At 42.0% G+C, this 12,943-nt stretch overlaps 1 protein-coding gene across 1 annotated transcript in view; it reads left to right on the top strand.

The window, feature by feature from the left end:
- DRG2 (developmentally regulated GTP binding protein 2) overlaps positions 1–11,134 on the top strand; it is a 29,012-nt gene extending 17,878 nt beyond the window's left edge. The window contains exons 9-13 of the mRNA XM_077449446.1: positions 355–431; positions 3,774–3,862; positions 7,162–7,220; positions 8,927–8,980; positions 10,516–11,134. Coding sequence (XP_077305572.1) covers positions 355–431; positions 3,774–3,862; positions 7,162–7,220; positions 8,927–8,980; positions 10,516–10,602 — 366 coding nt within the window. The 3' untranslated portion in view covers positions 10,603–11,134. The remainder of the gene's footprint in view (positions 1–354; positions 432–3,773; positions 3,863–7,161; positions 7,221–8,926; positions 8,981–10,515) is intronic.
- Positions 11,135–12,943: the final 1,809 nt, after the last annotated feature.

The raw sequence follows: 12,943 nt of genomic DNA, 5'->3' as shown, positions 1-12,943 counted from the left end.
AGATAAACTGACATGCTTCTGTACTGTATCTTTGGATAAACAGTGTTGTCATCCTAGGGCAGTGTTATGTCTATAGAACACATCCCTCTTTCATCATCTCCATAACATAAGGGAAGGTGTTTTGTAGTACACTTAGTATTGGGAACAATGCTAACTAGATTGACAGAGAACACAAAGTTATAAGTTTACAAGATTTTGGCAGGATCAACATGTATTTTTGCACTTACTGTACTGATAAAACATAATACTTTACATGATATATTTAACAGACCAAACCAGAGAATTTTCTTGGTAGAATTAACATACCCTTTAAGGTTGGTGGTCCTTTTATAAGCCTCTGATTTGTTTCTACAGGTATATAACAAAATAGATCAGATCTCCATGGAGGAAGTGGACAGATTGGCCAGACAACCTCACAGTGTGGTAATCAGGTGAGCTCAGGGCTGTTGACATTCCATCAATCCTGCTTATCAAAGTGCCTGAATGAACTTTTGTTTGTTGTCAGCTGGCTTTCAGCTTTTTTTTCTGTCTTTAGAAAGCTGAATTTAAACATGCGTTTCCAGCCACACATTTTGGGAATGTCATTTGTGTTTATTGCTGTCAAAATCCCTTTTTGGAGAGCTGATGCCCCCATTTCTTTTATGAAATTTTAGCTAAGACAACATTAGTGTTTTTTTTTTTTTTAGGTGCTTTGCTAAGTGTCCTTCTTTGACTATTAGCGTATTTATTGGCGTATAACACGCACTTTTTTTCCCCTTAAAATCAGGGGAAAATTGCTGGTGCGTGCTATACACCGATCCTCCACGATTTCTGGGCTCTGGGCGGCTTTCGGCCCTTCTCTGCGGCCGAAAACTGCTGAGAAGGGCAGAGAGCGGCCGACAGCCGCCGAGTACGGATGAAGGCGACTAAGAGCCGCCGAGTACGGCCGAGAACTACTGGGCGCTGCTGAGATACACAGGACATCTCGGCGGCTGCATTTTTAAAAATAAAAGCCCACATCACTGAGGGGACAACAATGCACAAGGCTGCAGTGACGGACAGGCTGCAAATGACACTGACAAGGCTTCAGATGGACACTGATAAGGCTGCATTGATGGGCATTTAGATGCAAGTTTTTTTTCCTTAAATTTCCCTCCTAAACTTGAGGCGCGTGTTATATGCCGGCGCGTGTTATACGCCGATAAATACAGTATTTAAAGTGGAATTGGCAGGGACGGGGGGAGGGACAGTTAAAATATATGTGGCTTTATATGAAGTATGCAGTCTAAGGGACAACCAACTATCAATAATGTATTGGCTTGTAATCGCATAGTAGGAACAAAATTGCCAAATTAAGATCGATATGTGATAGTGGTAGTAAACCTGGATATGATCTATATGCATCTAGACATGTATACAGTCTCAGGGATGACCAATTATCAATAATAAAAATATAGATCTGTTTATTAGGATACAATAGGGCCATGATAAAGTAGAAGCAATAATTAATAGTGGTATTATAACCCATGGTAACATCTATATGCACATACATATTGTAAACATAACAAAACAGTAAATACAATAAAGAAAAAGACCTCCAATCTCGCTGTTCTGCCAGGTATATCAGGAAGGAGACCCTGGGTAAGGGGTCTCCATCCTGTACCAATTTGGATCTAAATTGTAAAACACATAAGAGTAGAAAGAATTTTACAGATAAAGGTCCAGACACGGCTCATAACTAGCTCAACGTGTTTCGTGGTTTGGTATTTAACTCCTCCCCCCTTTCCTGCCAATTCCAATAGATAGGGATATAATACATTATTGATAGATGGTTGTGCCTTAGACTGCATACTTCATATAAAGTCCCATATATTTTAACTGCCCCCCCCCCCCTTCCCTGCCAATTCCAATAGCTAGGGATGGAGATACATGACCTAGTTGGTCTCTATCTCATACAAAGTCCCAAACAATTGCCACCTTGTCAATATTATTTAAAGTGGACCTAGAATCCTCCACTATACCCAAACTGGAAATGTTACCAAGACTGCTAATACCTTTCCAAGGCTTCCATTTTCTGCTTCCCAGGGGATATCTGCTGCTGCGGCTGGAATCTCTATGCAGATAATTGCACCTTTTTGTTGAAGTGTCATTCGGTGCCATTGTATGCACATCGATCCCACCATTGGCTTTGGTTCAGTCCTAGAAGCAGCAATTTTCTGATAAGCAGAGGAAAGATCAGTGTCTGAAACTTCCTCAAGTCTTATAGTAGAATTATAGGCAAAACTTTTTTTTTCATTTTGGATAGAGTAAGGGAGGGTTATAACCCCTGTTTAGGTTTATTTTCACCATCTGTGTCCCATTGGGGAGATTTTCCCTTCACTTCCTGTCCCATACCCAAACAGGAAGTGAGAGGAAATCCCTGCAAATTAAGGGAATTTCTTGGGGACCCCCCAGGTCAACAGAACGAGTGTCCCCATTAGAAGATTTCCCCTCTATTACTTTTCTGGGGACAACCAAAAGATTTTCTTTCACTTTCCATGATAATAAATAGGATGAATCTCCTTAATGGGGGGACAGACAGGGGTTCTGATCTCTCTCCACTCTATCCAAACCTAAAAACTGTTTTGCTTTTAGTTATACTTTAAAGTGATTGTAAAGGCTTGTTTGTTTTTTATAACAAACATATCATACTTACCTCCACTGTGCAGCTCATTTTCCACAGTGTGGCCCCGATCCTCGACTTCTGGGGTCCTCCAGTGGCTCTTGCAGCACCTCCCCGCATCAGATAAGCCCCTAGGAGAAGCACTCTCCCTGTATCCCAAGTCCAGCATTCGGCGTCCATAGACATGATAAATGCTGGGTGTGTTCCTGCCCACCTTTTGTGTGTCCAGTTCCTTCTTTTATATGCCCTATAACAGGGATATGCAATTAGTGGACCTCCAGCTGTTGCAAAACTACAAGTCCCATCATGCCTCTGCATCTGGGTGTCATGCTTGTGGCTGTCAGAATCTTGCTATGCCTCATAGGACTTTTAGTTCTGCAACAGCTGGAGGTCCGCTAATTGCATATCCCTGCTCTATAATATCAAATAAATACAAAATCCAACAGGGAAAATGAGACGCGTTCATAATGGGCACAGCAGGAGTGTGCAACATCAGGAACTCGGCACAGAGATCTTAACGATAAGATCTGAAAGAGTGAGGGGGTTTATCCTTCCAGCATCTACCGGATATCACTTTTGGTTGTGCTAACCCTTTAAAATGGTAGTAAAGTCCGCCTTTTGATTTATACCTGCAGGTCAGCCTGTAATAAGGCTTACCTGTAGGTACAGTCAATATTTCCTAATTGTGCACTCTTTAGGAGATATTTATTTAGTAGCAGCTGGTGACTTCACAGGCACTGAGCTCTGAATGGATGGTGCCATCTATTCAGAGCTTTGTGCCATGGCCGTGACTCCCATGTGCATGCATGGGAGTGACGTCATCGCGGCTCCGCTGTTCATAAGGAAGACCAGGTGAAGATGGAAGCGCCAACAGCGGTGACAGTGCATAGTAGCACATTGTGACATTTTCCTACAGGGGCACTTTTTTAGTTTTTTCGGTTTACTTCCACTTTAACCTGCTTTTAGATTTTGGATGGGAGCACCTGAAGGAAACCCAGACAAACACAGGAACAATGAAATAAAAACAATTAAGCAGATGGTGCCCTTTCTGGAATAGGAAAGAGTTGTAGCTCTTGTGCCACTAACGTGTTTGAGAATGTTTCCTAATCATCTCCTCTTGTTTCTTCCTTAGTTGTGGGATGAAGCTAAATCTGGACTATTTGCTGGAAACTCTGTGGGAATATTTGGCACTCACCTGTATCTTCACCAAAAAGCGAGGGCGTAAGTAACGTCTACAAGTTTAATATCTTAGTTTCACCATTTCATCCTGTAGCTCTATTAGTCTGCATATATGGGGGGCAGTAACAGGTCATTTAAAACAATTTTTTTTTATGATTACCTGAGCCCAATCCTAGACTGTACTAAAATGGCCTATTAAAGAATTATTATTATTATCGATTTATATACCGCCAACAGTTTACGCAGCACTTTACAATGTATAGGGGGGGACAACACAATTACAGTACAATACAAAAGGTACAGGAGGGCGCTGCTCGTAGAGCTTACATTCTAAAGGGAGGGGGTGGTGGTACAAAAGGTAATGGCTGCAGAGAATGATTTGATGGGGGTGGCTCAGGGACAGTTAGGTGGGTGTGGGATAGGCTTCCCTGAATAAATGCTTGAACCATTGTTATTCAGTATATACCACACCTTTCCCATGAAAGCTGGAAACCACTGAAGTAGAAACTGCTATTGGATACCCACTTGCTTTCCGAATCCTATGCTAAGCGGTCAGCCTGATGCATTGGGAATACAGGAGGTCAGCAGCTAAGCATGTGCATCATTCAAAGAATGCCTTGCATTTCCTCAATGAATGCACAGCATTCTCTGATTATACACAGCTGAGAAGCAGGATGGTAGCGTCATTCTCTCTCTACTGTTTCTAAACAGAATAAATTGTGCCCATGCTGAGCAGCGGACCTCTCCTGTATTCATAGTGCATCAGGACAGCCACTCAGCACAGGACCCAGAAGCATGTGGCGATCACTGAAGGTGTGTTAAATTTGGTGTTATCACTCTCACTCTCACTCTCTCATACTGGTCAGTGGAAGTTCAACATGGCACCACATGGAAAAAAACTCTCTGAGGATCTGAAAAAAAAAATTGTTGCTCTACATAAAGATGGCCTAGGCTATAAGAAGATTGCCAAAACCTTGAAACTGAGCTGCAGCACGGTGCCAAGACCATCCAGTGGTTTTAACAGAACAGGTTCCACTCAGAACAGGCCTCGTCATGGTTCGACCAAAGAAGTTGAGTGCACATGCTCCGCATCATATCCAGAGGTTGTCTTTGGGAAATGGACGTATGAGTGCTGCCAGCATTGCTGCATAAATTGAAGGGGTGGGAGGTCAGCCTGTCAGTCCTCAGACCATACTCCGCACACTGCATCGAATTGGTCTGCATGGCTGTTGTCCCAGAAGGAAGCCTCTTCTAAAGATGTTGCCCAAGAAAGCCCACAAACAGACAAGCATACTAAGCTGAAGACAAGCAGACTAAGGACATGGAACCATGTCCTGTGGTCTAATGAGTCCAAGATAAACTTATTTGGTTCAGATGGTGTCAAGTGTGTGTGGCAGCAACCAGGTGAGGAGTACAAAGACAAGTGTGTCTTGCCTACAGTCAAGCATGGTGGTGGGAGTGTCATGATCTGGGGCTGCATGGGTGCTGCCAGCACTGGGGAGCTACAGTTCATTGAGGGAACCATGAATGCCAACATGTACTGTGACATACTGAAGCAAAGCATGAACCCCCTCTCTTCTGAGACTGGGCTGCAGGACAGTATTCCAAAATAACGACTCCAGACACACCTCCAAGATGACCACTGCCTTGCTAAAGAAGCTGAGGATAAAGGTGATGGACTGGCCAAGCATGTCTCCAGACCTAAAACTTATTGAGCATCTGTGGGGCATCCTCAAATGGAAGGTGGAGGAGCGCAAGGTCTCTAACAACCACCAGCTCCGTGATGTCATCATGGAGGAGGGGAAGAGGACTCCAGTGGCAACCTGTGAAGCTCTGGTGAACTCCATGCCCAAGAGGGTTATGGCAGTGCTGGAAAATAATGGTGGCCACACAACATATTGACACTTTGAGCCCAGTTTGGACATTTTCACCTAGGGGTGTACTCACTTTTGTTGCCAGCAGTTTAGACATTAATGGCTGTGTGTTGAGTTATTTTGAGGGGACAGCAAATTTACACTGTTATACAAGCTGTACACTCACTACTTTACATTGTAGCAAAGTGTCATTTCTTTAGTGTTGTCACATGAAAAGATATAATAAATTATTTCCGAAAATGTAGAAGTGTACTCACTTTTGTGAGATACAGTGTGTGTGTGTGTGTGTGTGTGTGTGTGTATGTGTGTGTAATATATATATATATATATATATATATATATATATATATATATATATATATATATATATAATGTAATATATTTACAGTTGTGCTCATAAGTTTACATACCGTGGCAGAATGTATGATTTCTTGGCCATTTTTCAGAGAATATGAATAACACAAACCTTTCTTTTACTCGCGTATTTTTAGGGTGTGCCCCCCCAAGTATGATTTTGTATTACTTCAGTGTTGTCACATGAAAAGATATAATAAAATATATACAAAAATGTGAGGGGTGTACTCACTTTTGTGAGATACTGTGCATAGTTGCATTGCTCTACGTTGGACCAGTGTAATTATGTATAATATAGCTGTTCCTAGAATTTATTCTTAGCAAACCACAACATACAAGAGAACCCCCTATATATGGGACTTTGTAGGTACTACCATGTCAAAATTTATAGAAAAATATAACATTTATTATACACAAAAATACATAGAAAACCAAATAAAAAGGATGTACAAATGATAGTGAGCAGATACAGTGCAAGATCCTAAACCCTCTTGATAGCCCATCTTCTTTGCTGCCACTATTTACTTCCACTGTACCACCCATTTGCCTGTCTGGTAGAAAGCCCATTGTAAGTGCTTGGCCTGGGCCATAGCTTACAGGGGGCAAATACTTTCCTGCCATCGACTGTATCTGAACCTGACAATTTTCCACAACACAAGTGCCATTCACTACATAGAATAAAGATGGGTAGATCCCATGTTAACTCCCCCCATCAAAAAAATTCTAGCTATCTGAGTGCACCAACAGGTGGCCCTGAATGGGCAAAATGACGGGCTTACTTTTAAGATGCACTTGTGTGCATTGAAGGCTGTCAGATGCAAGAAGCCATGTACACTGCATGGCTGGTGGGTGGAAGGTAAAGGACCTGCATATATACGATGACAGACAGTCCAAACTTCTGATAAACACCCCAACCCCACTTACAGCTGGATTGACTTGCAAATCCAACCTAGACACACGACCCAGAAAACTCACCCAATTACCATGACTTAAATTGGTGCATTCTGACCACAGGGAAATTGTATCTCGTGAAACACTTTACCTTACCTGAATAAATTGGGTCATATTTACAATGTGAATTACAAGGAGAATTTCCTTTCTATTTCCTTACAGAGAGACCGGACTTTTCAGATGCAATTATCCTCAGAAAGGGGGCTTCTGTGGAACATGTGGTCAGTATATATTTGTTGCTCTTTTAATTAAGACTGTAAGATGTCATCTGTTCATGGTGCAATGGTGGTTTTACACTGTTTAATACGTATTTGTATTGACTGGTATATTATGATATAAGTTTATCCGCGTTGTACACTGGAACGCATCCACCTGCGCTTTTACCCGTTTCTTTCCTTGGAGTAAATTATAACGTCTGAACTTCCATAAACCGAATAGCTGACTCTAGACACAAAGGGATATATATATATATATTTATCGTGTGTGTGTGTATATATTTTCTCATCCATGATTCAAAAAACTTTCACCCAAGATCCACACGTTTTTCTATTTCGGTTGAAATGTGTGAATCCTGAAAGGAAAGTTGTGCGCATCTTGTATGAAAATATTAATAGATAGACCTCTTAAAGTGGTTGAAAACCTGCAAGACAAAGGCATAATGAGCATAGCATACTAGCTCATTATGAATTGCTTACCTGAGATCGAAGCCCCTGCAGCCATCCTTGTACACCGTTCTGGCGGCCGACATCGTTTCCGGAGTTACTTCCGGGTATCGCAGGCTCCGGCGTTGTGATTAGCCTGGAACCACGTTCAGCCGCCGGTAACAGCACAGTTACTGAAGTAACAGCACATATGTGCCATTGCTTCAGTGCGTATGTGCTGATGATGTTGGCACATGCAAATACAGGGAATATCTCCTAAACCTTTCAGGTTTAGGAGATATCTGGGGTAGCTACAAGTAAGCCTTATTATAGGCTTACCTGTAGCAAAAAGTGTGTTTGTAAGGGTTTACAATCACTTTAAAATGACAGCTACCCCATCAGCTTTTTTTCCATCAAATGGGGTCATGTTCCTGCAGTCAGCCTCCAGCCAACTGTTCAGCATGGAGGATCAGTTGATTGAACAAGCTAAAAATACTTTTTACTGGTGTATTCCCCTTGTGATTCAGCAGTGCTGGAAGTGTAATCTACCTCTCCCCTCTGCATGGAAATAAACTTGAACTGTTTATCAAATTGAGCATTCATTTTTATGGAAAGGCTGCTGGACCAAGAACTTTCCTATAAGGCCTTATTCACACGGGCCTTAATAAATAGGCACACTAAAACCACCCAGCCTGTTACTTGCTTGGATCAGAGGCAGAGTGCCGATCAGTAGATTGGTTTCTTTACTACCCGTATCTTTTTTTTTTTTTTTTTTTTGACTGGCTAATGTAGGGGGTAAACCCAATAAATGTTGTAACAGCGGGTGCATCTAAGTCTTAGTTTCCAAACCATGCTGGGCTTTCTCTTTAGAAGGCCCAGCACTGCCTGCCCACTTTTAGGGTACCCTGTAAACAATAGACTAAACCAGACAAACTTTTGTCCCGCCTCTGGAAGTCTGTGTGCACCATGTATAATCTGACTTCCTCCACCATCCAAATGTGTCCCAGAACATCAGCTGTTGAATTAACTGGGTGATAACTGCTGTTATTTCTGGCTTTTTTGCTGAATGCTGTCAGAAAGTGGTAAAATTGAATGTTCAGATGTAACATTTTATATTCATTTGATGTAAAAGAAATTAAAATGTTAACAGTTAACTAACTAAAATGTGTTAACACATTTCCTTTTAAAATTGCATTTTCTGTCTGTCACAGCCTCATTTATTGTGCAGTATTTTCATTTTTCTGCCCTTTGACCCATTATTAAACCAGCTTTGTTTACATTTTCAGTGTCATCAGATTCACCGGACCCTCGCTGGTCAGTTTAAATACGCTTTGGTTTGGGTAAGTGTCTCGTGCAACAGTTAACCCTAACTGCCCCTTTAAAGCCTGTATGTAGCTTAAAGCGGAGTTCCACCCAAAGGGGGAACTTCTGCTTTAAGCCCTCCTCCCCCCCTTACATGCCACATTTTGGCATGTCATTTTTGGGGGGTGGGTAACTACTTTAGAGAGGGACTTCCTGTCCCACTTCCTCCTTCTGGCCATGGACCACCTAGGCGGCAACTCCTCTCCCCTAGGCGGTCCCTCTCTCTCAGCAATCTTCTGTGACAGGTCTCAGAAGATTGCCTATCCACTGGGAGTGCGCAGTGCGACTCACGCATTCACAGTGCGCGCCCGCCGTGAAGCTGCAAGCTGTCACTGCCGGGTGCCCACAGTTCCAATGGATGCGCCAAGGAGGGGGAGAGGAGCGAGGTTCCATGCGGCCGCATCGCTGGACCATGGAACAGGTAAGTGTCTGTTTATTAAAAGTCAGCAGCTAAACTTTTTGTAGCTGTCGACTTAATAAAAAAAAAAAAAGCCTGGAACTTTCCTTTAACTTAAAAACAGAAAAATCAGCACAAGGGACTTAACTTAGAGTAAGTAGGATGTGTCCCTTGTGTTGATCTTCTTTCAGTTGAAATCCATCTCTGACCCTGAACCCCTCCCCCACCACCGTGATCTTCCAGTGTAGCGGCGGTTAATAACAAAGGAGCTGTCACAGGCTCTCCTCAAAAGAGCCAGACTATGCTCACCATTTTCGCCTAGCTGCTCCATTCATAGAAGCCGTATTGCAGCTTCTATGAATGAAACGAGATCTGTGAATGGTGGGGGCTGAGCTATCAGTCATCCGCCTGCCCTTCATTCATAGATCCTGTAGTATATATTCTATGAATGGAGCAGCTAGGCAGGAAGAGTGGGAATAGTTGGGCTCTTTTGATGAGAGCCTGGGTCAGAGAACGATTTCAACTGCAGGAAGAGGAGTCGGCACAAGGGGCTTGTCTACTGACTGTTAAGCCAGCCATAAATGGTTTGAATCACGGCCCGATTCAGCAGGGACAAGCCAAGATTCAAGCCAGGCTGATTGTACCCAAGTCGATCCATCAATCAACTTGGGTACATCCAGCATGTCAGATTTTTACATGTAAATATTGCCAGCGGCTATATAGCCTCTAGCAATGATCACTGTGTTCTCTTGGGGGGATGGTTCACCACCCTCCTCCCCCAGGAGAACACAATGGCTCAGTGGATGGGATTCCCACGTTAACACTGGCTGTGTTGATGGGGAAATTGAGTGATTTTCTTTCCACGAGTTGCAACCTGTCTAAAGCTGCCAATAAATTATGCAATTTTCTCGTTCAACTTAGATTTACATTCAACTGTGTAGCGCAAGGGCCTGCCTGATTGCATACTAATTTAAAGTGTTTAGGTTTGACCTTTTATACATGGTATTGGTAAATGCAAAGATAATTGTATAATGTATGGCCAGCCTAAGTTATGTCCCATGTGTAGATTTTTTTTTTAAATTTTGCTATCCTTGGATTCTAATTATGTCTCTGCAGGGGACCAGCACCAAATACAGCCCTCAGAGAGTAGGCCTCACCCACAACATGGAGCATGAAGATGTTATCCAGATAGTCAAGAAATGAGACGGAGCCACTCCATTCAGCAAATGTACAGAAGCCATTTTATTTGTCATTTTACACCTTCCAGCCAAGAAACCATTAACAGCTCTGCAAAATCTTCTAACGCCTTCAAGTTTCATGTGCGGCAGTTTGTGGCTGGCTGCACGGCTCCGGGATAAAGATCACTGCTGCGTCACAAATGACCCCAGGCAAATGCTGATGCAATACATGGCAGCATTCTGGAGTAACGCCATTTAGTAACAGAATGCTTAGTCCTTTTCTGGTAATTCAGGTGACTGTAAATTCTAGCAAACAAATACACTAGGGATTTATTTTTTATTGTTACTAAAGCTAGAGAGGGCAAAATTAGTCACGATTCTGCATAGAAACCAATCAGGCTTTATTGTCAAAGCTTAATTGAACAAGCTGAAGTTAGAAGCTGATTGGTTTCTATGCAGAAATTTGACAAATTTTGCCCTCTCTAGCTTTAGTAAATAAACCCCAAGAGTGACCATTTCTTTGAGTTAAAGCAAATAAAAAAGTTGCACTTTGTTAATGGTGTGTGTATGCGTCTATATATGCCTTATCTTATACAGATGTGTGTGTGTTTTTTTTATATATATATATATATATATATATATATATATATATATATATATAATATAAATATATATATATAATAATAATAATAATAATGCCAATTTCTACTGACCTTCTCTTCTCTCCAATGCTGTCTTTGACTTCCTCCTTTGTTCCGCATGGCAATATCATTCTTCCCATTTCCTGGGATGCGCCATCATGAAGGCTGGGCTCAAAGTACTCCAGGGTCTGAGTGGCACTCACCCGTCTTTACATGAGTGCCATTCAGTCCCGAAAGAATGCTCGTTGCCAACAGAAGAAGGTGATGAAACTACGGGGACCTCACTGGACTGGCACTAGGACTTCACAAAAAATAAATGTTTTGGGGGTATAGGAAGTGGGGAATCCGATCCAAATATCCAGAGGTTCCACCACTTTGTAACCAAAACAAAAATATATATATTTTAAATATGCATACACCTTAACTACTTGACCTCTGGAAGATTTACCCCACCCCCCCTTCATGACCAGGCCATTTTTTGTGATGTTGCACTTTAATTTAACTGGCACTTGCGCGGTCGTGCGACATTGTACCCAAATATAATGATGTCCTTTTTTTTTTTCTCCCACAAATAGATTTTTTTTTTGGGTGGTATTTGATAATCACCTCTGTGTTTTTTTGCGTTATAACCAAAAAAAAAAAAAAAGAAAATTTTTTAAGAAAAAAATATTTATTTTTTCCTATTATGCTATAAAACACATCTAATAAAAAAATTAAAAAATCGAATTTCTTCATAAATTTAGGCCAATATGTATTCTGCTACATGTTTTTGGTAAAAAAAAAAAAAAAAAATCCCAATAAGCATGTATTAATTGGTTTACCCAAATGTTATAGTGTCTACAAACCATGGTATGTATTTATGGAATTTGTATTTGTTTTTTTTTATACTAGTAATGGCGTTAATCGGCGACTTATAGCAAGACTGCGATATTGCGGCGCGCAATCGGACACTGACACTTTGAGGGAACCAATGACATTAATAGTGTTCAGTGCTAAAAAAAATATGCACTGTCCTAATGGCATGGGTTGGGAAGGGGTTGCCAATGTTTTTGTGTACTGTGTTAGGTGAATTTACTAAGACCCCTTTCACAATGAGCCGCTGGGGGTGTCAGCGGTAAAGTGGCGCTATTTTTAGCACGACTTTACTGTCGTTTTAGTGAAGCTAAAATGCAATGCAGGCAGGTCATGACTGGTAGGAGGGGCCGGCAGGGCGCTGTACATAAACTTCATGAAAACATATCTGCACCCTTGTCAAGTCACATTCGGCTACCCGTCACATTTTGCTACCCGCTGGAGTGTGCATGCGCAATGCCGCCATACGCGTTCCAACACAGGGCCCCTCGCGGGCTTGCTTCGCTCTGCATAATTATAAACAAACTCTATGTCCACTTGGATGGTGGGGCTTGAACCTGGACTAAGGGGTGTAGGCACAAAATTCTGTGCAAGCACATATCACTACAGTGTTGGAACGCATATGACGACGTCGTGCATGCGCAGTCCAGCGGGTGGCCAAATGTGATGGGTCGCCATACGTGACGAAAAAACCCTGTCTCAGTAATTCTGTCAGGAGCCATTATGCCGTGTACACATGACCGGTCTTCCCGACTGACTTTTCAGCGGAGTTCCAACGGACTTCCAAATGAACGGACTTTGCAACACACAAAGTCCCCTCAAAAGTCAGTTCGTTTTGTACGTGATGATGTAAGATGGTATTAAAAAGAAGTT

The sequence above is a fragment of the Lithobates pipiens genome, unplaced genomic scaffold (assembly GCF_037356315.1).
Source record: "Lithobates pipiens isolate NorthernLeopardFrog02 unplaced genomic scaffold, aLitPip1_a1.2 Scaffold_22, whole genome shotgun sequence".
Classification (NCBI taxonomy): domain Eukaryota; kingdom Metazoa; phylum Chordata; class Amphibia; order Anura; family Ranidae; genus Lithobates; species Lithobates pipiens.
This window is presented reverse-complemented; position numbering and strand designations above follow the sequence as displayed.